The sequence below is a fragment of the Cheilinus undulatus genome, linkage group 17, assembly GCF_018320785.1.
Source record: "Cheilinus undulatus linkage group 17, ASM1832078v1, whole genome shotgun sequence".
NCBI lineage: Eukaryota > Metazoa > Chordata > Actinopteri > Labriformes > Labridae > Cheilinus > Cheilinus undulatus.
The window spans coordinates 26,341,790-26,368,212 of record NC_054881.1 but is presented as its reverse complement, the minus strand read 5'-3'; the positions used below and the strand labels follow the sequence as shown (position 1 = coordinate 26,368,212).

At 38.9% G+C, this 26,423-nt stretch overlaps 1 protein-coding gene across 4 annotated transcripts in view; it reads right to left on the bottom strand.

The window, feature by feature from the left end:
- The window catches only part of ank1b (ankyrin 1, erythrocytic b), a 103,025-nt gene that overhangs the window by 41,246 nt on the left and 35,356 nt on the right, over window positions 1–26,423 (bottom strand). For all 4 annotated transcript variants that reach the window (XM_041810597.1, XM_041810594.1, XM_041810595.1 and 1 more), the window contains exons 2-12: window positions 10,410–10,511; window positions 4,509–4,607; window positions 3,883–3,981; window positions 3,608–3,706; window positions 2,867–3,052; window positions 2,517–2,615; window positions 2,177–2,275; window positions 1,933–2,031; window positions 1,222–1,419; window positions 883–981; window positions 371–469 (exon numbers count right to left, since the gene is read on the bottom strand). In XM_041810597.1, coding sequence (XP_041666531.1) covers window positions 371–469; window positions 883–981; window positions 1,222–1,419; window positions 1,933–2,031; window positions 2,177–2,275; window positions 2,517–2,615; window positions 2,867–3,052; window positions 3,608–3,706; window positions 3,883–3,981; window positions 4,509–4,607; window positions 10,410–10,511 — 1,278 coding nt within the window. The remainder of the gene's footprint in view (window positions 1–370; window positions 470–882; window positions 982–1,221; window positions 1,420–1,932; window positions 2,032–2,176; window positions 2,276–2,516; window positions 2,616–2,866; window positions 3,053–3,607; window positions 3,707–3,882; window positions 3,982–4,508; window positions 4,608–10,409; window positions 10,512–26,423) is intronic.

Here is a 26,423-nt window from a genome sequence, read left to right as displayed (position 1 = left end):
TTAATCATTGTCTCTCTGTTGTCACAGATGTGTGCTCTGCTCTGTTTTTGTCTTTTAAATAAATAACAGCAATAAATGTTAATTAATTACTGCCCATAAATAAAATATTTATAACTGCAAATCATTGTGTTTGTTGACAAAGTGGTCCTGACTGAAGTAATATTTTCAAAATTTTTAACATGAAATACAGCTTGCCATTTCCTATTAAAAACAAGTAAAAAGAGAGGTAACTTCGTGCCATATATACAACTAAACTTTTAATAATAAAAAATATCAATTCACTTATCCTGCAAGATTGGGAGATGACCTAAAGGAAACGTGAAATTCAGAGTAGTAAGAGAAGTTTTGGTTCAAGGAAAGGATTTCTCACCACATTGGAAGCATTAGGTGAAGCCCCTCTCTGGAGCAGGTTCTTTACTATGTTCAGGTGGCCCATGAAAGCTGCTACATGAAGAGGAGTGAGACCAGACTGCAACACAGACAGTCAGAAAAGGTCAAAAAGGCTGAGTATTAAAGCATTATTGAAAAGTCAACTTATTTTATGGCTCATTAGCATTTGCTTTTTAATGTTTAAGTGCATTACTATTGATAATCCCTGTTAAAAAAATGTGAAAAGCCATTTTTGAAGTATTGAGATGGATACGCCTACCTTATGTAGGGGATATTGCAAAAATCTAGTTCTCACTGTGTTATTTACAAACCCAACATAAGCTACATATGGTGCTACCAGCTATTGTGTCCTGATTGGTAAAAAGAAACAGAATTCAAACATGCTCTAATTTGAAAAATGAAAGCCTCTTGCATATCCTCAATGTAAAAACTTTCACACTACAAATGTGGAATTCTTTTTCTAGCCTTAGTCCCTGGTGGTCAGAGTCTCACCTCTGTGACAGCTTCTAGGGAAGCAGAGTGCTTAAGCAGCAGGTCCATAGACCGCATGTGGTTCTTCTTGCAAGCAATATGGAGAGGTGTGAAGCCGTTCTGGAAACACAAAGATAAGAGTTCACAGCCTCATGAACTTGTTCTGAGAAACATGAACACAGTAGAGATAAGCAAATGGTAAAATAATTTCAAAAACTAACAGGGAATAATAAACAATTTCATTTCAATTGAATTCTTTTGAACATGTACTTTACAACAGACGGTTACCATCTAAATGGTTAAAGTAACTATATTATCACATGTTTTTTTAAATCAACAGCAGATCAGGAAAAAACCTACAAGAGCTCGTGCATTTGCCTTAGCCCCCTTGTCTAGAAGGACTTTGGCCATCCTATGGTGACCGCAGTGAGCTGCTACATGAAGAGGGGTCAAATGGTCCAGCGTGATGTCATCAATCTCAGCATTGTACTGCAGTAGCTGCCTGACGCAGTCCATGTGATCCCCCTGAGCTGCCATGTGGATGGGGGACAATCCGTTCTGAATGGAAAATAAGGGAAAGGCGGAGGACAGATAAAGATAGATTTGTCAGTTTTCATATCCTAATGTTGTGTGTGCATTTTCTGTCAACAGAACCCATTAAATAAAAGTCTGTTCTCAAAGTCCTCAGAGGGGATTTAATCAACCCATTGTGCTAAAACTGCACTTGGCAAAGAGTCTTGTAGCAAAAATATCTACTTAGTGCAGCATAAATATCCATAGCTGAGACTTAGATCTGATCTGTTCTGTAAACAGCCCGATATGTCAGGAATCTGGATTTTATCTAACTGAGTACAATTAACAGAGTTATATACTGTAGGTTTATAGGAAGCTAGTGAGTGTGCGGAATTTTAGATTAAATCGACCTCAGTAGTTTCATAAGATAGAGCTTCACAAAGTCAAATTAGCACTTAAAGTAAGCTTCAATGATCACAGCTGATTACAGAGCTCCTAAAGATAGAAATGGCTAAAAGACAGCCTCTGTGTCTGCAGTTTTTCATTAAATTAATCCACCTTGGTTTTAGCCTGGATGGGAGCACCGTGTTCCAGCAGGATCTCAATGATACGAACATGCCCATTCCTGGCTGCACAGTGAAGAGGAGTCAGCTCATCCTACAAAGAGTTATGAAAGAAAGAAAGACAGAGGTATTGGTTAGAAAGGTGTTAAAAGAAATAAGAGAAGGACAGAGCAAATCTGCCAGGAAGACATGGACAGGTGAGAGAAGTGCAGAACTAGAAAGCTGTCATAGCACTCTACCTTAGTTTTGGCATCAATCTGTGCTCCTCTGTCCAGCAGTAGTCTGACCATCATCACATTACCCCTCCTGGAGGCTATATGAAGGGGTGTGATGCCATTCTAAACAAGTGAGCAAAGATATATCAGATTTTTAATCATTCCTATTTTCAATAATTGTATTAAGCCTTAAGATTACATCGATGCATGGAGGCATATTAAATAAAAGTTTAAATGACTAAACATATAGGGAAAGTGTATAAAGTTAGATTTCTGTTTACTGTGTGATATTCTTCTCACAGGATGAAACACTTGAAACACACTTCAGATGTTATTTTTACACTAACAGTGAAGAAAAACTGACCTTGGGGGTGAAGTTTACATTGGCTCCTCTGTTCAGCAGCAGCTGGGCAACACTCATATTCTCATAGTGAGCTGCAATATGGAGAGGTGTGAAACCAGTCTACAGAGAAAAACAACCGGAGAAGTGTGTGATTCAAAGGGAAATTAAGGATAATTACTGTCTAATTATATCCTTATTAGAAAACAAGGCAAGGACAGTTCAGGATACATTTTAAGGCAAAGTGTACGAAGTTATTTTCCCAGTGAACAGCACTATTCTATTGACAGCCATGTAACCAAACAGCTTCCTTTCAACATTTGCAAACCATAGTTTTCAACAAGAAGTTGAAGCCTCAGAGGCAGTATTCATACCTTGCTGAGAACATCTGGGTTTGGGTCATTTTGCAAGAGCACTGCAGCGGTACGTGTGTCGTCGTTTCGGGCAGCGATGTGCAGTGCAGGGAGACGGACCTTGCCCTTGGTGCCATAGTTTATGAGCAGTGCCACAACATTTTCATGGCCCTGCTGTAGCGCTACTGCCAGGGGAGTAAAGCCATCCTAAAAGAGAGGGGAGAGGGAGTGAATGAAATTTGGATACATCAGAAAGGTTGAGGAGATAGGGTGGGGAGAGGGGAACAATAGGAAGAAAGGAATAAAGAAGTGAAGTGAAAAAATGTAACTCAAAGAATGATCCAACTAAGGTGTGGATGATCTAGAAATTAGGTTGCACTCTCAGCACAGAGGATATATTCCTTAAAGTGAGCGGCCTGAGTTCAGGCTCCTTTTTTGCAAGTCATTCCCACTTCTTGCTCCTCATTTAAAGTTTATATATAAAGTATTTATTGTTGAACAAAACATGTTGTATGACCCTGAAATCAGCAGAGTTTCTTGATAAAAGAGATTGTTTTACAAGGTTAATATTAGGCAATGTTTGGTCTCAAAAAAGCATACTCCTTTCACAAAATGATAAGACATTTCATACATTTTCAGAGAGTTTTTCATATACGAAGAAACAGCACACAACTATACAGTATTTTGGAAAATAAAAAACTAATAATTGTAGACAACTTTGGCCAATCAGAAAAGAAACCCTTACGTTAAAGAGGTACCTACCTCAGTTGGGAGACTCTGATTGGCACCGTTCTCAAGCAGAAACTTGACAACCTCTAAGTGATTCTCCTGTGCTGCCATGTAGAGAGGACTAAACCCTTTCTGTTATGGCACAAAAACATCATATATTGTGACAAAGACACACTGATATTTAAATGTAGTGTATGTCAGCATGCAGTATGGACAGCTCTTTTATGTGTAACACATACGACCACACAAATACACAGATCCAAGCAGACTTGGCACACACTTCTGTTACACAGTTTGCAGGGACTCACATGTGACTGGGCATTAACGTTGGCACCATAGTTGACGAGCTCAGCCACCACTTTCTCCTGCCCTGCCAGCGCTGCGATATGAAGAGCTGTGTTCCCTTTCTGGAGGCACAAGCACAAGAAAAACACACATACACATAGTGAGAGAGATAAAAAATTAGAAGGATTGAGGAGAAAATAATTGCAAGCTAATAGCCTAGATTTTTACAGTAAGAATTTAGCACCAAAATAAATCAAGTGTATTGCATTCATCTGTTTATGAGATGAAAACTCCAAATGCCAACGGATTAAGAATGTTTAGTATGTAATTGTTTTTTAATAGGGAAACTGCAGACTCTTTCAGCTTGTGTTTGTACCGCTGTTTTCAAAGCTTTTTAAAATTACAAATAAAGGGCTTTTTATGATTCTTTATATTTACACATGTCATAAAGGTTCTGTGGTTGCATATATGCCAATAAATCTCACGGTTGTTTGCTGCTATGGTGTAAAAAGTTGCAATTATGTAATCCTGAGTTTAGTGCTAACTACAAAATAAGTGATGAAGCTGTGGCTGTGACAGTGTTTTATTACCTACAGTTCTTAACACAATCTTACATTAGATCATCATGCTCAAAGAGAGAACAAAGTACCTTAGTTGTGGCTTCCAGCTCAATGCCAGCATGCAGCAGCTCCAGGACCATTTTGACATGACCTTCTTTAGAGGCCAAGTGTAACCCGTTGAGACCATTCTGGGGAGAGAACAGAGAGATTTCACATGAAAGGCAAAAAGCACATGTACATATAGACAACCAACAAATTACATATAGAGATGTCTAAATGTAAATGCTCAGGTATTTATCTGAAGTCATTAAAGATCTGCTAATACTGACAAAATTGTCCTGTATGAATGATCCTCTGCAGGTTAAAGAGGCACTGCTTCATCTTTTGTATTAGGCCTATTAGGAGCTGAAATAAGTACTTTATTAATGACAATCCCATTTTCACTGGAAAGTTGTGATGTGATGCATAAAGTCATCCACTGTTTTGCTTATTTGTCAAACCCATATACATCTGTACAGCTTATTTTAAAAACTTTTTTTTATTGTGCAAGCATTACCGGTGTTTTCTGAAGTAGCCCATAATAACAATGAGAAATATCATTTTGCTCACTTTTTGAATATCACAGTCTCCTCTGGGCTCAGCCTTGGCACATGCACACACACTAACGGATGGAGTTGACAGAGACATTATTGCTCTTACTAGTTTGTAACAGAGGCACATGCTTCCTAAATGCATCACATTGAAGAAGCAACCAAAGATAAAAAGAAGTCTATTTTGGGCAAGTGATTACTCTGCTGTTTGACTGACAATGGATGCGGTGAAGTCCTGCATTAAGTAAGAAGGAATGTTAACATAATACTGATAGAAGCACCATATTTTTAATACTGACCAATCATGCACTGTAATTACAATTGTAAGAGGGCCAGATTGTGTATTTACAGGCAACTTTAGGGGCCAGATTTTCAAATTAACAGAAATAAAATGAATGTTTTCATCAAAATAACAGATTTCTGTTTCAGTTTTTTTCTTAATAATGTAAGTATGTTTAAAGCACTAACAGTTACAGTAGTTCCGATTTTAAAACCAGAATCAAAAATACATCCGATACTGCTGAAAATGCTGGTATTGGTATCAGCAACATGTTTGAATCCATTACAGTTTATCTGACTTTATTTTTTGCTTTTTTTGTGTTCAATTTCAGTTTAGTGTTTATTAGTTTTGACTGCTGGTTTGTTAGTTTATTTTAATTTCATTTTGCAAAAATGCTTCGTTTTAGTTTAGTTTTTATTAGTTTTTAGTTTTTCATGGATAGATGTCGGGGCTGAGTGAGTGTCATACATATTTAAAAACATATTAAAAAACGCTACTTTTCACTAATCATTTATTTATTTAATGATGGTGTTTGAATACAACTCCAGACATAAAACTACCACTAAGTGAAATCTTAAGCAATAACATCAGAACAAGAATTTTACACTCCCCAGACTTGGGTGTCGGAGCCAGTCAGTATGGTTGTGTCAAAGGCTACAACTAAGGATATTTTGTCTCCATTTTAATTTTATCTTAGTTAGTTTTGTAAGCGCACTATACAGTTTTAGTTCGTGTTTTTTTTTTTTGTTGGTAAAGCTTAGTTTTTACTTAGTTTCAGTTAACTAAATAGATTTTTGAATTTTAATTTTAGTTACTTAGTTTTCGTTAACTATAATAACCTTGGGAGGCAGCATGGTATCATTTTCTGTATGTTTGTATAAAACTTTCTAGATCGCCGTTTCCATATACAACAAGAAGTGACACAGGTTATAAAATGTGAAATTACTTTTGAAGCATAAATCATAGCCTCCTACACTTTCCTCCTGAAGCTAGCCATTGTGCCGTTGTGGGGGCTTCCAAGCAAGCCTGAAATTTGGTTGATTTTTCAGAGACTTTAGAGTTTAAATCTAAACCAGTAAATCTGATACTGAACGATTATTTTTTTTCCATTTTGAACCCAGTTTTAATTATTTATTGCCGCTAGCTTGAATGCCATCAAACGCTAACGGCCATACTGTTTGTTTGTGGCAGGCTGTTCTGTCATCACGTCAAAATGCGCATGCTTGAACACACAGATCATTATAGCAACCGCCTGGATATTGCATAATGGAGAGAAAGAGCAATACAGAGCCCCTGGTGTGGCCTTCTGGGTCATTGTTACTTTGATATTTAGCAGTAAAACTCACAATAATCAGCAGGAAAAAAACTTTAAAATAATGTGCCAGTTTTCCCCAGCACAGCTGGTCAAGAAAGTTTAAACTGGGATCCGATCGGTACTCAGTATCTGCTGATACCCAATGCTCTGGTATTGGAATCAGTATCAGGAAGGAAAAAAATGGCACTGGAACATCTCTATTAACAGTGAAATAATTCTCTGTTGCCTATGATCAATTGAAATATCTTAGCTACACATTTCAAGGATATGTTGTCCATCACGAGGTTTGATGCTATTATGCTTGTCACTGATTGGTGAAAAACAAATGAAGGTAGAATGAAGGTCTTTTGTTTAGAAAACTGCATATTTAATCAGGACTGGACCATTAAGTTCATGTTTATCATACATCCTATTTACCAGTAACAGCTGACGGGTGGATTTCTGTAAAAGACGGATCAAACATCCAGTCATTCCTCATAAAACTGATGCAAACTTGATTGTTTTGGGGTTGATTTGATAGCTGTACGGATTTAAAGAAAAAAATTATCATTGAACCACAACATATTTTTCTTCCTTACATTTTATGAATTTAAACATCTTTTTTTATGACCAGATAGTGAGTTTTGGGGGGCCTGATATGGCCCCCAGGCCACCATTTGATGATTAATACTGGTAAAAGAAAACTGGTGCTTGATATCCATTCCTAATACAGATGCAATATAAATAAAAATAACTTTTATGAACTATTGCACTTGTGATTTAGTATAACTATCTCTATTTTAAATCTTCAGTAATAGTATAAGAGTCTGATTAATTATCAGGATTATCATAATCATGGTCCACTCTAACTGAAACGTGATACCACATCTCATGGCAACTTAATGAGGTGAGGAGTAGTCTTGTGAGTTAGTATAATAAAACACATTTCTTTCAAATCAATTAATGTAAAAGGCTCTGTGCAAAGATCGCTCAGGAATCTCTGTGCCAAAGCAATTCTTGGCAACCTTCAGCCGTGCCCTCTCCTTGGCACTGATTATTGTGGTTATGACCACAAACATTAACATGAAGTATCTCATAACCTTTCAGAATTGCCAAATTGAACTGTTAGTGCAGCGGTCTGAGAACCCAGGCAGAAATGTGTCTGACTTCTGCCTGAACATCATCAGGCTCACAGGTTCATAATTCTTCAGAATGATGACAAAAGGAGAAGACAGAAAACATTATAGTCTTTTGTCTCATATTCTACATGAGCATTGTAATACATGACTTCAATGAGGTTTCCAGAACATCACTCGTCTAGTTACTGTATTTCTAAAAATAAATGATGAAACAACAACAGCAGAAGGACTCAGTTCTGCCAACTTGAACCAAAAAAAGACTTATGAGCAACAAGAAGATAACAGGATAAGGAAGACAACTATAATGTACATTGTCTATCTGTCAGTCTTTTAGGCTGTAGTTGTGTCACTCAGGCTTAAAAATAGCACACCTAAACCCTGAGCTGCAACCTGCCTGTTGTAACCGACCCGGCCACCAGGAGTCTCCATTTTCTACACTGTTTAGAGGCTTCCCATCATATCATACTGCGGTGCCACTCAATTCAAATGGGTAACACAGTCTCTTTGTGAGCATGCGCACTTTGATGGAAACAAACCACATATCATTTGCAGTTACACACTCGTTATCTAGTGTGGGACCACTGTGCATAAGGATAATGTAAAATGGTACAATTAAATTTGTTGATTTTATTTATCATTATACAGTCACAGGCAACAGCAGAACGATTGTTTGTTGTCCTGGTTAATAAAGAGAGTGGGAGAGTGCAAGTGGGAGAGAGATGGTGCACCAACAACAGCCTGCAGGTTTGTAGCTATAGCAAGGACAGGTTATTGCTGCAGAATCACATAAATCACATATAAAAATACCATCTCTGCCCTTGTCCTTGGTAAAATAATGTCAATACAATCGTAACAAAGTCCCAGAGAAAGGGACAGGCGAATCAACAGAAATACAGCTTAAAATATGGCTCAAAATTAAATAAATCCCACAAGTTTTGGTATAACATTCAAATATTGTTGATCGTGGGCACATTTTACAATCATTTACAGTCATAATATGGAAATGTCAGCAATAACAGAAAATGTGTGAAATGAATACTTCCTTTAATATCATTGTCCTCTCTATCTCATGCTGTTTCTCTTCAGTGCATGTTAGTGTTGCCTGCATCAAAAAAACACAACACAGATAGTGGGAGTAGGCTTTCATTCTTAATGCCCCTCTCACTGACAGTGTTTTGTCTGGGTATGAAAGCACTTGTCTCTTCATTCACCAAACATCGCTCCCGCTACACAAGCATCAGAACACAACAATGCATCCTTGAGAATGTGCGCTTACCTCAAAAATTCACATTTACACAGCTGTGTTCATGTATCATGATATGTTATCGCCTGAGCTTCTTGTTTTACAGACATGATGCAACGACGTGTAAGAGAGCAGACCGCAGAGATGAAGATGGAGGGACTTATAATCTAATAGAGTTAATTATTTATGCACACCACTTTGCACAAAGATGGGGAATCAGGAGGTCTGGCAGTCGTTAATTTTTAACTTTCTTTTGTGCTTTTATTTCACACCCTTTTCTTATGTAGCACAATTGTATTCAATTTTAAATAAAGACGCTTTGTGTGGTACATTTAGACTCCTATTCAAATTACTCTAAAAGAAATTTAGTACTGTTTGTTCTTTCACAGATAACACAATGAGGTTTTTTTAAACACCACGCTTCCCTCTGTTTCATAATCATGACCTCTTTACTGAGGGAAAAGACTTCTACTATCCCACACTGAGGTAGGAGATGGCTCCATGCGCACCTAAATGATTGTTTGCTAAGTGTAAAATTATATTTCACCACATTTCTTTATTTTTTAAGTACCTATAAATGAACTCAGTGAATTATCAGGGTGTCTTATTAAATCCAAGACTTGGACCAAGACAAAACATTATTCATCTGTGTATGATCCAAAAACAGTGGTGTATCTCATGATGTGATACCAGTGGTATAAAAAAATGAAGTAACGAATGAGCTATGTGTAAAAGGACCAGCTGGACAACGTTGTTAAGTTCTGCTAGGGTGCTTTAAAGGAAAGGAACAAGTGAATTAAAGTTTAGCCCTCCTGCACTTTATAGCAAGAAATAGAAACCTAGACTTTCATCAGTGGAAATTTCTCTTGAGGAACATTTACAACTCGTGCTGAAATAAAGCTCTCTGGCCATATGTGCAGAAGCACTCCCTCATTTTTACAATAATGACAATTTTTAGTACCTCTGTGGCAAACATGACTAACAAAATGTTACACTGTTAGTTTAATTATTTGTGTACAACTGCCATTAATACAAAGTAATATTTCTTAATTAATGTTTTCACATGTTCATTGGGTAACTCTCCCTTTTTCAGGCTTCTTCTACGTCCTTGATTTATTGCTTCTGTGTTACCAGAAATATAAAAATGTAGAAAGTTACACACGGATGTATCAATAAAGATCAAAATGAAAAAGGCCATATTGTCCTTTTAACATTTATAAATGATAGTGTCAATGTTTATGCAAAACCATAAAAGAAACACCTTGTATTTTGTGCAGTGCTCTGCACAGGCTACTATTTTAGTACTCTGAATATGTGATCAACGTTTAATTGATTTAAATGAGCCAGGATTTGATTCACTGTTTTGTTAGTTGAAGTGTGTGGGTGGCATCTTTATACCCACACTCCAACAGCATCACTGTTAGGGAGAGATAAATTTATTTACTTGATTAGCTGTGTTGATGTCGATTCCATTCTTGATGTGATCCAGAGCCTTGTCCAGGTTCCCTGAACGAGCTGCACGCAGGAAGCTGGTCGCTGCATCGGCCTGCAATGAACACAGGACGAGTGTCAATACACTTTCTTAACTCATATAATCTGAAAAGAGAGAAAAAGCTTAACATGTAAGAATATAGATGTTTTCAGTTCAACAAAGCTTAAAACAGTTAACATTTGTTTGACATGAATATTAATACAAACAGATCTAAATATAATGTAGCTCAACATCAACTGTACCTAAGTAGAACCCCCAGTCAGGTTGAATAAAATCCATTACAACAAACTAACAGTGTCTTTAAGGCAGGACTCAAAGCAAAGGAAATATGATACTACATCTATCAGCCCAACTACCCTGTGTACGAGGGAACACATGTCAGACTCTTTACAGTCAAAGTTTCGCCCACATTGTGTGTCTGGCAGGCATTCACAGCTGAGCACGCCCAGCCGCGAGCTTCACTGCTGCCTGTCTGATCTCAGAGGAAAGCTCCCGTGGTTTGAGTATCAGTGTATGTCGGTATTTGTACGCCCACTTCTGTTTTAATTCATCGACCAATAGTGTAATATGGCCGACCTGCTCAATGGGTTGCAGAGGAAATACTTCATAATGTTCTGTACTCTTGACCCCACTCCTACCCCCATCACCAGCAAAATGATTTATCCATTTGAGCTGCTATTCTCAAGTGTTTTAATTATAGAGGAATCCTGTTTGATTCACCAGCCTTTTCCAAGTGACTAAGACTTTTTTTCTCCATATCTGCTGTCTGTGCTGATGCAAAAGGTAGCAAATGGGTCTACTCACATGAACCATGCACTTTTTAAAATTAACAAATGGATATATTTTTTACACCAACCTAACATCTCTCTTTAGACTCCTAGTGCTTCTTCAGAGTCTTCTTTTGTTGTCCACCTTCTTTGAAATAATCAGGATTTTTTTTCTAATTTGAATCTTGCTAAGTTAATGTATTGTGTGAAGGACCTCTTCTGGAGTTCTTTGTATCTCCAGAATCCTCTCTGTCTCTCATCCTGTGTGAAAACAAAAGTATTATTCCATGAAATCTGATACACAACTTTCAAGAGTATCTATTTTTTTTTCTTATTTGAATCCCTGGCAGGGACAGCTTTTATGTGTGGAGTTTCCATGTTTTTTCCTGTGCGCATGTATTTCCCCTGGTACTTCCTCTCACAGAGAAAACAGCCACTTGTTAGGTTGATTGGTTGCTCTATTGGCTGTAGGCGTGAGTGAAGTGTGAATGCTTGTTTGTGTGTGCATGTCAGCTCTCCGACTGACTGGAGACCAGCCCAGAGAGCACCCACCTCTTGCCCAATGAAAGCTGGGGCTGCCAAAACACTCTGTGACCCAAATAAGGGACGTCAGTATAGATAACAGATGGAGGGACAAATATTATTTCAGGGAATAACCTCCTTGAATCAAATCTAAGGTAACAATTTCAGTGGTACTTAAGATTTAGACTTGACCTTAAAGTTCCACATTAACAGGTGGTTAAACACTAATTACTCAAGTACAAAATATCATTCCTCTTTGAAGGTGTTAAGAGTGGGAAAAATTACTAGGGCGATGGGCTAAGCATATCAGTGCTTACAAATTTTGGTTTAAAATTACATGAGCTACCCTCCCAAAAATATAATTATTAAAGTTATAGATCATGTGTACTACTTGGTTGAATTTTCCTATCTGATCTGAACAGATTATAAATTGTCCTGAAGATAGACTGGAGTTCTTGTCTATTATACAATCATGAAAACCAAGATAATTTGGTCATTTTCTCTTTTATAGGGCCCCTTAGGCATCAGCTTGGAATAACATACGGAAATTTCAGCACTTTTGTGACCTCCATCTAATAAGGCTGTCCTCTGCCAGTGCAATCAATGAAACCCCTAATATGATTTGTCATCAATGATTTAGCTAATACTCAATGTTTTTCAATATTGGGGACAACTATCTCTACTCAGCAGGACACACACACCATCTCATCTAAGCACACACAGACACAGAAACGTGTTTATTTGGAGCGTGTGGGTGTGGAGTTGCTTAATAGAGATGGGCAAATCTGTATCACTAATTTTATATTGTTAAAGGAGGCATATGCAAAAATCACTTTTTCAGGCTTTTCTAACAAAAGATGTGCCCCTGGCCTGTCCAATATCCCCTCAAGTACTAGATGACACATGACTGCAGAAGCTGGGAATTAAACCCCCAAGTGCATGATGTAGAGATGGCTGACTAACAGTTAGTTGCTCCCCCAATTTGATATGTAATATGATACTATACCAATTGGTTAATATCAGATTCTATAAACTCATGTTTTTCCGTCTTTTTCTTTTCGCCTAACATGAAGTGCCTGTGTAGCTATATGATAAGGACACCATCTCATGTCTTAAAACATGAGAGTTTAGAGATTACTGAGAGCCTGAGGGTGCAGGAACACTGAACTTTAGACAGCCATTGTCCCTGACAGGATAAGCAGGTGTTTGTACTGTATGTTTAAGGTGAGTGAATCACAGGCTCTACCTGCATCCCTATTCTTTTCACCAGGACCCCACCACTGCTTGATGAACCAGTTTTCAGTGCATTCATCATCTGCAGTATGTGTTCATTAATAAGTGCTAACCAATTTGTGTGTGTGCATGTGTGTGTGTGTGTGTGGGTGTGAGATTAGAACTGCAGCCTGAGCCATGAGCTGACCACATTTAGCAGAAAATGAAAAATCTTGCTTCATCACCTTCCAGAAAGTCTTTCTGCACTAGATCAAGCTCATGTTGCTGTCAGGCTGGAATCCATTTTCCTCTGAGCTCCCTTTACGTCTGTTCGATATCTTCTCATTCGCTTTCACCACTCCTTCCATCTTTGCTTTCAGGCTTCCCTTTATCACAGAGATTAGAGCTGTTTGTCCACTCCTGGTAGTTCACTTGTAATTATTTGTAATAAGGGTACAAGTTACACTAAATGATCAGATTACTGAAGCACCTCTCTGTGCCTCTAATCTCTGCCTCTGCCCTGTCTGGACCTAAATCTGATTTTACTTCTTGCAGCTGCCTATCAAACTTAAGCTATTTTCTCCCTTGCTCTGGCTCTTTTTTGCTTTAATTTCAGACATTCACTAATACCAACATCACATTTTGTGACTTTCCACAGCTCATTGACTCATATTGAGCTGTTCTTGTACGTTAACAATGCAAACACTTTCTATATTCTTAGATGTTTGTCTTGACACTAAACTTTTCACTGATTTATTTGTTTTTGCTTCCTGTGTTTCACATGTGCCTCATAAATTTTCTTTCTACCTAATAATCATGAGTGGGAAAGTCTGAATACAGTGTAGAGATAAATCATTGCTGCTATTGGACTACAGGACCTATTTTTGAACAAATCACACAATATCCCACTGTCTTCTGCCTCCAGTGAGTGCTGTAATTAAAAATGTCTTATCTCCTGTGTGTAAGAAGGATACAATGATTGTTTTTCAAGTCGAGTGAAAGCTACTGAGCTGATATGTGAAGGGGGTTTTAGATTTCCAATTTCACACTCTCTTTATAAACAGCGTTGACCTCAGAAAACATCCAGGGGTACATTTTTAATTTCAGCTTGGTTGTTTGTCTCTACATGTCTGCTCTGTGACATGCTCTCTGCCCATTGATGACATTTGGGGTCAGCTTCACTCTCCCATGACCCCAAAGGGAAGGGTTGGTGGTTCCCATTGAGAACCGGTTCCAACTGGTTCAATCCAGCAAAGTCATTTACATTTAATCTTAATGATTCCTTCACTGATCTACACCCAGTAGAAAAAAATGAAGTTTTAAAATTTAGATTGTCTTGGATCACATGACAACCAGCAGTGCATGTCTAACAGTTTGACTTTAGTGAAGACCATACTGCAGTGCCAGACCTGTGCCTGTGCCATGGCAGCAAGTATCTGCAAGTATAAATGCGCATGCTTGTCTTTTGCAAACCCTTCTGACATCCTTAGCAGGAGTTCTGTCATCACTTTTAAAGCGTCTTCATACACAGGCAGTGACGCTGCAGGTGGAGACAGACATGCAGTATTCTCGAGGAATTTATTCTAAATGTGTGCTCATTATACAGCCCTGCTTCATGACAGTAATTTAAGCAATACTGAGGCTATTTTAATACCCCAGGATTTAGTATTACCTCCTTACTGCCCATTCCAAGTGGGAAACCACAAAAACAGGCTAAAGTGGTCAAAAGCATGGCTTCATTTCTCAAAAAAATAAAGCAAACAGGGCAATGTGCAATGTCTTTCGAACAGTCATTTCATGCAAGGCATGCATCTTTTTGCACAAGAACTGTTAATTTTGTACAAGCTTTTAATTTATTTTTACAAGTCCAGAGATCTAAGATCCAGAAGACTAGTTGTATACTCATTTTAAGGTTATATCTTTTAAAGAAAATGAAAAGTAGCATCATGTTCTAATTCTAGTTTATAGATTGAAGATCAACAGAGAAGTTTGTTTTAACATTTCCACAATTTGAAAAATAGCACAAGCCCACTAAACAAAAAATCCCATCAGGCAGAATTATAACATACAGAGAGGGGAAAGTAGAACAGCAGTGGAAAACTACAAATTACTGAAACCTATGGCCTTAACAGCTGTGGTGGTCCTGAAAGCAATGACCACAAAGATCTTACAAGAAACAGCCGCATCACAAAACAGCAGTGACAGTGCAGAAAAAAATCCATTACTTTAACTGTTGCCAGAGTTCAAATTAAAATACAATTAGTGAAAAAGAAAACCTTGGGTTAGGGTTGAAAGATTTCTACAGACTGGTAGATACAAAAATGTAAAAATTAGAAATGCTAATGTTCATTCATGGTGAATTGTTAAAATCTTTGAAAATCTGTTCAAATCTCTTACTCCCTCAAGAAACCCCACTGCAGCTGATGAGACAACACAAACAAAGTGAAGAGGGAATATGAAAAGTGTAAACAATGATGTATACAGGCATCATATTTACTCTGTTATTAAAGAGCTTCATTCTTCACACTTAAGCCAACTTCTCTGAGCCCACAATGCCGACCTGACAGACACATCAGAGCTGAACCACATTAGCAGAGGCAAAACACACCCAACAAGAAAACAGATAAAACAGAAATGTATAGTTAATTGCTAACCTTCAAACAGAAATAAGCATCATATAATCTTGTTGGAATCAGGCAAAAATTGTCAGGTGTCTCTGATTTAGAATTAATTTAGTGTAATCTAGATTTTGTCACCAGTATTACAGATGGTTTATCACTGAAACACTTCAAACTTGGACCCTGTTGTATCGTCCACAAGAGTGTAGATCATGTAACTGTGAGTCCATTTGTTTACATACCAGCAGGCACACAAGGCAATCATGGACACAGTGTGAAATATGGCCCATGTGCAACAGTCAGAAGTATGGCTTCACAGAACAGCCATATAGCACACCCAGCAGTAGCCCATGTTTGTTTCCAATTCAGCCCTTTGCTGCAACTCTCTCTCTCTCTCTCTTCTCAACATTCTCTGCAGCTCTGTATGCAGCTCATCACAAAAATAACAGCACTGCAAGACAAAAGGCCAGATACACAAAAAATTAAACTGAAACACCAGATAGAATGTCTCATTTATCCACTGCATGGGATATACTGTATGTCACATCTGAAAAATGATCAGATAAAAACTGCAGCTAAAGCTACATCTGAGCAAATGCTTCACTAGCAGTGATTGCTACCGGCTTACAGCATAACTAAACACAGTACGTGTAGTATGTAACAATCGCAAACTCATGCCAAAGAGGCAAAGTAGGTCAATGAAAGAGCGAAAATATCTCTTCTACAAAGAACAGCTTTCAATATTGTTCTACAAGTTTTTTTAATCATTAAAGAAATGATTAAAATCATTAAAGTTATGATATAACTTGCTAAACCAAAGCTACATATAATAATAATAATAAGTTTATTTTTATAGCACCTTTAAAGAACAGCGAGGTCACAAAGTGCTTTACAAAAAGGTAAAAAATATGCTCATATGAGCTAATTGTTACACCAGCTGTGACCATTGCTGCAGGCTTTCACTACAACTAAACCCGGCCATAGCTACCACCTTGTTCTCCTCAAATAACGCTGATTGTTCTGGTCTGTTCTAAGACCTTGCACAATCATTTCCAATTGGAGCTTTGCAAGATTTATCTTCCCGGTGACAGACATGAAATCTGGCTGATCAATAAGCTTTGCAAGGTTGGTTGGCCACAATCCAGAACCATGATTTAGGCTGAATTAGCACCCTTTCTGTGCCTAATGTAGTGTTGCACTTAACCAAAGAAAATCTTTGACTAAAATGACACCCACACACTTACCAATCAATTGGTTAAAAAAAAAAAAACACCTGCACATTATCTCAAGATTAACCTGATCAACTACAGTACCCCCACTGCGCCCTCCTTGAGGTCCAAATGAACTAAAGAAAAACATGTTAGGGCTTTTGCAGCAGAATAATTTCTTTAAACAACACTATACTGTACTGAAAACACTTTCATTTTTAACCTTCCTACTGTCCTTTAAAAACTGTTACACCTTTTGCCTTAACACGCAAAAAAATGCACTTATACAAAAAGCCATATAAATATTATCTAAAAACACATAATTCCAGTTTTTTTATTTCATGGATACCATTATTAACCTCAGTCCTCACCGTGCATATCAAATATTCCTTGTGTTTCTGAAATTTAACCCCTAAAATGCCATTTTTGATGATCAGAACTTGAGTCTAAAATGAGACCAAAAAACACAAAAAGTGAAAAATTTTTCACTCCATAAATGCAAAATAGATGTTTTGGGGGGTGGGATAATTAGGGCCTGGAAGTGTCAAAAATTGGCATCAACACTGATTTTTTTTTCATTTTTTGTTTTTGTGTAATATCAGATTTTATAACAATTGTTACACCTTTTGCCTTAGTGCACAAAAAAATGCATCAACAAGGACTGCATTGAAATATTATCATTTATGACAAACATTGGAACAGATGAACATAACAGCTTGCGTGTGCATATACATTTTACACAATGCAAGTTGAGCAAATCCAAATAGTGTGCTCCTTGCACACTGCCTGGCCACATTTGGAGCAGCTCGTCTCATCTTGATAGTTGGGGATGAAATGAACACCAATCTAGGTGATATATATAAGGTGTTTCCAGCTTAGATCTGTGTAATCAAAGCCAGTGTCTAGTCTCTTGTTTTGAAATAACTATGTCGCTAAATTTTTTATTTTTTGCAAGATATTCGTTTTGAATGCACAGCACACTATGACATCCCTAAATAGTTTTCCTTCTGAATATTTATTGAATTGGCCTTACAGGCATGAAAATATAAGCAACCATGCATGGTTTTCCTGTGCATGGTTGAGAGCTACCTACCATATATAGATACATGGCCCTTACTAGTGGAAAACAATAAAACTAAAATTCCAGTCCCTTATTAACAGGGATCAATGAAAACATTGTCAAAAATTTAAATTCATGCAGCAAATACAGCCCAATACATTTTTTTTTGTTTTTATATGAGAGTAAATGGTGCAAAAAAATGTCAAAGGATCATTGATGTAACAATTTTGTTTAATGCAGTGTATGAAAGGGTTAAAAAAAAAAATCATGAAATTTTAAATATCTGCCCAAAACACAAATATGGGGCAATTTTTATGCCAATTGCACCAACACAGCCAAAGTTATCCACAAAAAAAAGTCTTAAAACATCAAAAAATGACCCAACGCAAAAAAAAATCTACTGAAGCAGAGCCAACCAGCGTGCACCTGCCTATATTCGACTGATTTTGCAATCACAACAACATTTAAATAACTGTTTTTGTATTGTTTCGTAACTATAACAATGAATTCAAACCCCTTCTTGGCCATGCTGTGTAATTTACAGGTAAAATTCTGTCCTGATAGCAAGCAATGCAGTCTTTTTTTTTGCAGCCTTAAACTCTCTCCTCTGTTCTGTATCTGTAAAAGACACTTATTTGCCAAAATTTTTCCTGAGCGCACTTTGAATCTGACCAGCCACTTGCCGTGAAGCAAATCCGTGACTTACATAGCGTAGCTGTACATTTGTTCATGAACGCAGCGCCGTGCATGCAATTTCTGCTACTCTTATAAATCAACTTCACCACCTTTTCCAACATTTTTTGCTATGATTTACCTGTTTAGCAATTTTTAAACCATTTTCATTCTTTTTTTGACAAAAGGATTTTACATTTTTAAGAAAGCTTTTTGCTTCACGCATGAATGAATAACAATATTTGTTTCTTTGATAAGAGTGGTTATTATTCAGATTAAATATAAGATATGGATATAACAGCTTAACTTTAGAGTGGACCATGGCTTTGCTGAACTCCATGGGCCCTCAGTTTGGTTGGGCATCAGAAAGCTCCCCTCTTTATCCCCCCTTTATGGACAGCACTGTCCTAAAGCAGTGTTCTCAACCTGGGGGTCAGGACCCCATTGGAGGTTGAGGAACACTAAGAGGGGGTCGCCAGATGCCTTAAAAACTGAGAATACTTTTGAAATGATTTTTCTCACCCAATTTTGTTACTATAATTTGCCATTTTTCATCAATTTTGCACAATTTGAACCAATTTTTTTGCCACTTTACTCCATTTTAACCCATTTTCATCCCTTTTTCCCAAATTTTTTGCCAATTTTACAAATTCTTGCCACTCTAAACCCATTCATATCAATTCTTAATCCTTTACAACACTTTTTACTGCCTGTTTGTCACTTCTAAACCAGTTCTCACAACTTTGCGTATATTGTTGCCTCTTTTGACCCATTATTGCCACTATCAACCCCTTTTTTTTTGCATTTAACACCCATTTTTGCTCATTTCAACCACATTGCACTGTTTAATATGCCCATTTTGACCAGTTCAACCCAATTCTGCCAATTTCTACCTATTTATCTGCCCCAGTTAACCTATTTTTGCCCGCTTAATGCACGTTTTTCCACTTTTAAATACCATTTCACAAATTTTTGCCTATTTAACACTTTTCCTGCAACTTTTTAATCCCCTTTTACAACTTTTTGTGCCTGTCGTTAATGCATCTATCCATATAGGAGTTTCTAGCCATGCAATCGCTGGAAAGTCTAAGCATGCTAGGTTTGTCTGTAATATGGACATCATGGGCCACTGTCCTCATCCAAGTAATAAGTGAACACCTTTTCTATGGTGTAAGGTGGATATTGCATTGATGAAAATCACAGTATACTATATGGACACTTTACTCTCTACAGTTGACAGTACAGTACAGGAAGTCTATTCTAAGAATTTATTCACTTTAAAACATTTTTATTGAAATTGTGAACAATTTTTCTTTTTTTTTTTTTTCTTTTATTCTATTTTTTTATTGGCAAACCGGAGCTCCCGGAGAAAACCCTTTACAGACACAGTGGACCATGTATCACCCTGACAGACAGAAAGCTACCTCCTATCCATCAGGACTTCCTGTGACCCACTGTGCTGCCTAGGCCTGTTACAGCCTTTGTGGATCTGGAGGACAGAGAGCGCTGAGTGTGGCCACTCTCTGCTGCCTCATCTCCATCTTGAACTGGCGCCGATATAATGGAGTGAGGGCCTTCTTGAACTTCCTCCAGGATGAGACGTTTTCCCCCGCCTCTCTTATTAACTCGTCCACTTCTGTCTGCAGGACGATGCAGCAGGACGTCGTCGCTTCCAGCTCGTTCTCCAGCTCCTCATTGACTGCGTCTCTGCTGGAGGCCTCCTCGTTCATCTTCTGCTCCAACATCAGGTTCCTGTCCTCCGCCTCTGAGAGCTGAAGCCTGACACCCTGTAGCTGTTTTTTCAGAGTGTCAGCCCTCAACGTTTCAGCCTGCAGATGACTGGCCTGAGATGCAGTGAGGTCCCTTGCGTATTCAATTTCTCTCTGCAGGACCTGGATGTTGTCTTTCTCAGCCTGAAGTTGGAATTCCAGGTCATGGCAGTGGCTGGTCTGTAGCTGCAGCTGATTGGTCAAGGCCTCTATCTGCAGGGAGGTATTGGCGTCCTTTCTAGAGGCTTCTCTCTGGAGGACCCATATCTCCTTCTTGAGAGAGTCTATCTGGGCTGTCAGCCTCTGTCGGACCTCCTGACCCTCTCTCTGCATGGAGTCAGACCTCAACATTTCAGCCTTCAATCGATCATTCTGAACAGACACAAGATCCAAGAGCTCTTGTATATTTCCAGGATCGACTGATTCCTCCTCTGGTGCTCTGGAGGCTGGACGTGAGGTGGTCTTTGGTTCAGTGGCCTCCTTTGGAGGTTTTTCAACCAAATATGACTCTCCATTCTCGTCAAACCTCACTTCCTCCTCATCCTGAGTAGGAGGTGCCGCACTGTCATCCCACATGTAAATCTCCAGCTGCTTTCTAAGGTCTGTAATCTCTCTCTCCATGTCCTGTTGGGCCTCCTCCTTAGCCTTTATTGAAGCATGCTGTTTCTGCAGCTGACCCTTTAAAAGTTTCAGCTGCATGGCAGTGCTGGCTTCTTTTTTGGAGGCCTCTTCTGGCAGGGTCTTGTTCTTCCGCTCTAGGACCTCTTTCTGAGCTCTCAGGGTCCTGGTCTCCTGCTCCAGAACCTCTTTCTGAGATCTCAGGGTCTTGTGCCCCTGCTCCTTGACCTCTTTCTGAGCTCTCAGAGTCTTGTTTTCCCGCTCCAAGACCTCTTTCTGAGCTCTCAGAGTCTTGTTTTCCCGCTCCAGGACCTCTTTCTGAGCTCTCAGAGTCTTGTTTTCCCGCTCCTGGACCTCTTTCTGAGCTCTCAGAGTCTTGTTGTCCTGCTCCAGGACCTCCTTCTGAGTTCTCAGGGTCTTGTCTTGGAGTGAAACCCCTGAAGCTTTGTCCTGGAGCTTTTTATTCTGAGCTTCAATGACTCCGATGAGCTCCTCTTTGGTTTTGTACGGATAAAGGCCAAAGTTTACTTCAGTGAAGGATGGATTCAGGTGCTTCAGCTGTTCCTTCAGCATCCTGATCTGTTTTTCACCCTCCAGCCTCCTGTTATTCTCCGCCTTCACCGCTTCAAGTAGATCATTGATCCTTTTATCTTTTTTGCCATTCTCAGTCTCTAATTTGGCTTTTTTCTCTTTCTCCCCTTCCAGCTTGGAGGACACATCTTTCAGCTCAAGGGAGACCTCTTTGAGTTTGCCGGTCCGATCTCTGAGCTTACTCTTTAGAGTCTCTATGTCCTTCATCCAAGGAGGGCGATCATGGCCCTGGTATGGTTGGCGAGGGGGTCCGTGTGGTTGATGAGGGGGTCCATGATGTGGTGGACCAGGAGGACCCCTGTACGGCTGATATGGGGGTCTGTAGTGTGGTGGCGGAGGGGGTCCACGGTGGGGATATGGTGGTCGTGGGGGTCCGTGGTAGGGGTAGCGTGGATGAGGGGGTCCCTGGTAGTGACTGTGGTTCTGCCTGGGACCTCCTTCCCCACTTTCTTGAGGAGCATTATCTTGCTTCTCTGTTGCAACTTCTCCAGCCTGGATCTGATCGCTGCCAGTCTCAGGCGTTGTATCGTGCATTTTCTCATCCTCCATCTCCATCAGATCTCCCCAGCTAAATAAACTAGTCTCCGTGTTTTCAGACATTTTCTGTGTTTGAAGAAAAGCCTAGAAATCAAAAAGTTTGAATACGTCTTGCTGATTGATGATCTCTGATCTGCTCTGTAAACTCTGTGCTCTGCAAACGCTGTGTTTGTGGTTTGGCTGGTATATATAGACATTTAAGGAGTGACATCAGAGCCATTTGGCTTTGATGATGTCACAAGAGTCCAACATTCCGAACAGTACTTGTTCACAATATGTCTGAGTCCAACATTCCGGAACTCCCAAGTTTTCTTGTTTACCAGTTTGAAATGAAATGTAAAGAAACATGGCCGCCCCGGCATTAAATGCCAGGTGCAACACTAATCAACAATTCTATCAGGAAAAATAAAATGACTACTGCTGTTTTGAAATGTCAGTAAATTGTGTTTTCTTCAGTTGTAACTCAGTAGTGTTTTAAAGCTCCTGTGAGCTGTTGACAGTTCCGCAGGCAGATTCACTAAATTCAGGAGATTTTATCCTGTGTAAACAGTCAGGAAGCATGTGAAATCACAACGACAACTTAACACTGAAAAAAATACAACCCCATTTACAAAGGGTCTTTTCACACCTAAAAGATCAAGATCAAGGTTTATATTGTTGGTGCATTATATATAAACTTAGTACAAAAAGTAAGAAACTTTCTATTACATTGATTATTTCTTACATTTGTTAGGAACATGCATTTGTGAGATGAGCAGCAGAGCTGAGTATGTGGGTACCAGCATGCAGTACTGAAAGTCCAATCAATAGACTGTCACTGCTTCCTATAAGAGCCGTTTTTATATAAAATGTATAAAATATTTGATCTGCATAATCAAAAAAAGAGATCTTTTCAAACAGATATTAGAGAAAAATATTCTAAAAATAGGTGCATGGCTCTTTACTCCCCATAATTATAATCAGGGGTGTCCCGATTGCGATTGTATGTATCAGATCGTAGCCGATATAAGCATTTTTTTAATTGATTGGAGATCAGCAATTTGAGCCCATCAGCCCTGCCGATCATTTACATGACATGAGCTGTTGTAAACGGAGCATGATTTACATCAGGCCGTAAACGCACCATTAACACAACAAAGCAGCAGCAGCAACATTTGTATTCCTGTGTTCAACATGTCAGCGGTGTGGAAAAACTTCAAATGTGAGAGTGAAAACAGTCCAGTGGCCACTTGCAGCATCTATAACGTGACCGTTTCACAAGTGGTAGCAGCAGAGCTGCGTTTAATACTACAAATCTGATCCGTCATCTCCAAATTAAACATGCAGCAGAATACGGGGACTTCACTATACCAACAGCAAAGCAGCTACACCAAAGCAACAAACTCTGGACTGAAAGAGGAAAGACAAGTACCCTCAAGAGAGAGATAAGGCTCAAAAGGTAACAGAAAAAGTGGTCGAACTCATCGCTTTGGACAACCAGCCCATCTCCATGGTGGAAAATTTGGGTTTTGTCATCTTCTTGAGCTTTTGGACCCATGCTATGCCTTGCTTCTTGACACTACATTACTGACACTGCAGTGTTTCCCCTACCAATATATTAGGGGTGGCCCCGCCCCTCTTGAAGGTCGAGTTAATTTTCATTTAACTGTATTTTCTATATACCGCCAGATCACAACTAGGGGTGTAACGATTCATCAGTGTTTGTCGATATATAGATTGGTTGATTGATGATCCAATCAGATCAATGGAAAGTCAAAACATCGATCTAAATGGATGCTTCAAGCTACGCTGTTATTTTGAAATTCCCCTGCACACCTATTGACAGTTTCCGCCCAAGACAGTGACAGTGACAGTCCTCACCAAGCTAGCCGCAAGCTTACTAAGTAGCAGCAGTGGCTTAAAATTTCGCTGCTGAGGGAAAGAGGATATCCTCTCCTCTCTCTGCTGTGTGGATATATTTCAGACACTGCAGGATGGATCTCTCCCCTAAGTTTGCCGACTACATCTACGTCTTTATCTGTATATAACCGCCGTATGAGATCGTTCACGGATAAAAACACTCCACCCGTTATGGCTGAGGAAGCGAGTGCTGTCTGCAGCAGACCGCCGATACAAAGAGAGGAAAAAGTCGGCGGCTGCATATCTCCTTTGATACACTTATTTTACATCGCCGTCTCACGTTAGATTTATAATGAAAATATAAGTTGTCCAAACTTAACATGGTTCAACCAGGACAGCTGTTGTTTGTATATCCCCGCCCCTTCGCACTTGTTATTAGGCTGCACATCACAGGAACGTCTTTTATAATAAAACTTTTCTCTAGTATTCTGTCGAACCTTTTCATTTATTAAATTCAAGGTTGCAATAAATAAAAAATGATAAGGAATCATTATATAACATCATATGCCCCATATTTTACCTCATTTAAATCTCATAAGGTGAAGAAACTAAATTAATTATCTGCCACATTAACAGGCCCCTGTGTAAAGTACGAAGGGCTGATATAGAGCAGAAATATCTGTCGAAGTCCACATTGTGTAAATAAGTTTAAGAAAAAAATCTAAAAAGGGAACACAGGCCAAACATTTTGATCCTTATTATCAAGGGTTGCAGAAAAAGTCCATATTGGTGCTTTAGAGGGATCTGGGGATGTGAGGAAATAAAATGTTTGGTACTGAAAGTGTTTTCCGTTTTAAATCAACATGTTTTAACACAAATGTGCATAGTTGTGTTCCTAATTTAAAGGTGATCAGGGGTAATCAGGTCTTTGTTGTTTTTGTTAAAGACATATTTTTATTAAATACAGAGACCTGTCAATAATTTAATTGCAGAAACTGTTTCTTTTTTTTTGTAACTGTGTGAAATTTTTGCACAAAATTGCCTGATATTGATCCTGGGCCCCATATCGAATCAAATTGAAATCGTATCGTGGCAGATTTTGTGATATCGGAAAAAATTGTATTGGATAGGAAAGGATACCTTTCCTATAGAGCAGGGTTATACCTAGTCTCTTTATTAAACACACTAAACAGCCTGTTATTCATCTAGAATGCATGTAATTAATTTCTGAGTCCTGGTAACCTGCTTGCTCCGTCTGACTTTATAACCAGAGCTGAGCAAGCTCACTGAGCAAAGAGCCCTGCCTCCTCCTCCCTGTGTCAGAGCTGCGGTCACATACAGTATGTGCTGGGATGCTTTGACTCAGTATCAGAAGAGAGAGTTTTCTAATTCAACTGACTTTTCCTCTAAAGTTGTGTATGAACCAATGCCCCGCTTGTTTTACATCCGAGATAGTTAAACGAGCGCATGACTGCAGCAATTGTGTGTAATTCATTAAATTCTTGGAACAAGTCTGACACTTGTAATGCAGGAAAATATTGCAATCCCCCGTATATCACACTGCAAACTGACAAACCGGTGGGAAACGTGGTTAAAATTAGTGACAGTTGAGCTTATGTCTGCACCAACTCCCTCTTGATCTTCTCACCACAGCAGGCAGAAATGCGCACGGTCCTTCACAGGTGTGTGGGGGCAGGTGTGAGGGGATCAGCTTGGCTCCTATACAGACTGAGCGGCCCATTCGCAGGTCACCTAACGATCATTTTATCATTTTAAAATTCATTCATCTGGGAACAACAAACTGGTGGACAACCTTTTTGTGTTTTTATTCCTCGCGTGCAATGTTTCTCATAGCGCCTGATGCTATCGGCAATATTTATTATCATTATTTACGCTCTCTTAAATAAACAGAACCTCTTCAACCTTTATAAATGTAGGAGTGTTGCAAAAAGATCACAGGCACAGAGACAACAGGAGGAGATGGAGACATGCAATGTGTGTGAATAGTAATAGTGAAGCAGGGCCAGAGTTCCTCTCACCACCAAAGACATGCTCGTTAGGTTAATTAGTGACTCTAAATTGCCCGTAGGTGTGAGGGCGCCTGGTTGTCTGACTCTATGTCAGCTCTAGCGACCAGTCAGGGGTCCAGGGTGTACCCCCATATTGGTATTGGCATATATTAGCTAAAATAAAAAGGTAAGAAAAGGTATTAGTATTAGCCAATGTCTACACACAATATAGCAGCCATACATATTGTTAGTATATAAATTGTAGGGCTGTAGTCAAACAAAAAATCACGGTCGACCAACCCACACACCAACCAGTTAATTTGTGTGTGGATTGCAGGTTAAAAAAAAAAAAAAAGGAAAAAAAAATCAGCTTAATCCATGACAGGTTCCTCTTTGCACCCTCTGGTAGTCTTAACAGAAGAGGCTCTATGAATCATTTTGTAATTAATTTATCCTCATCCTGTTGTACTAAAATAACAGCTGACTCAGGAACAATTAGCACACACCTGCCTTTACTTACATGATTTCTGTGATCACAGCAAGG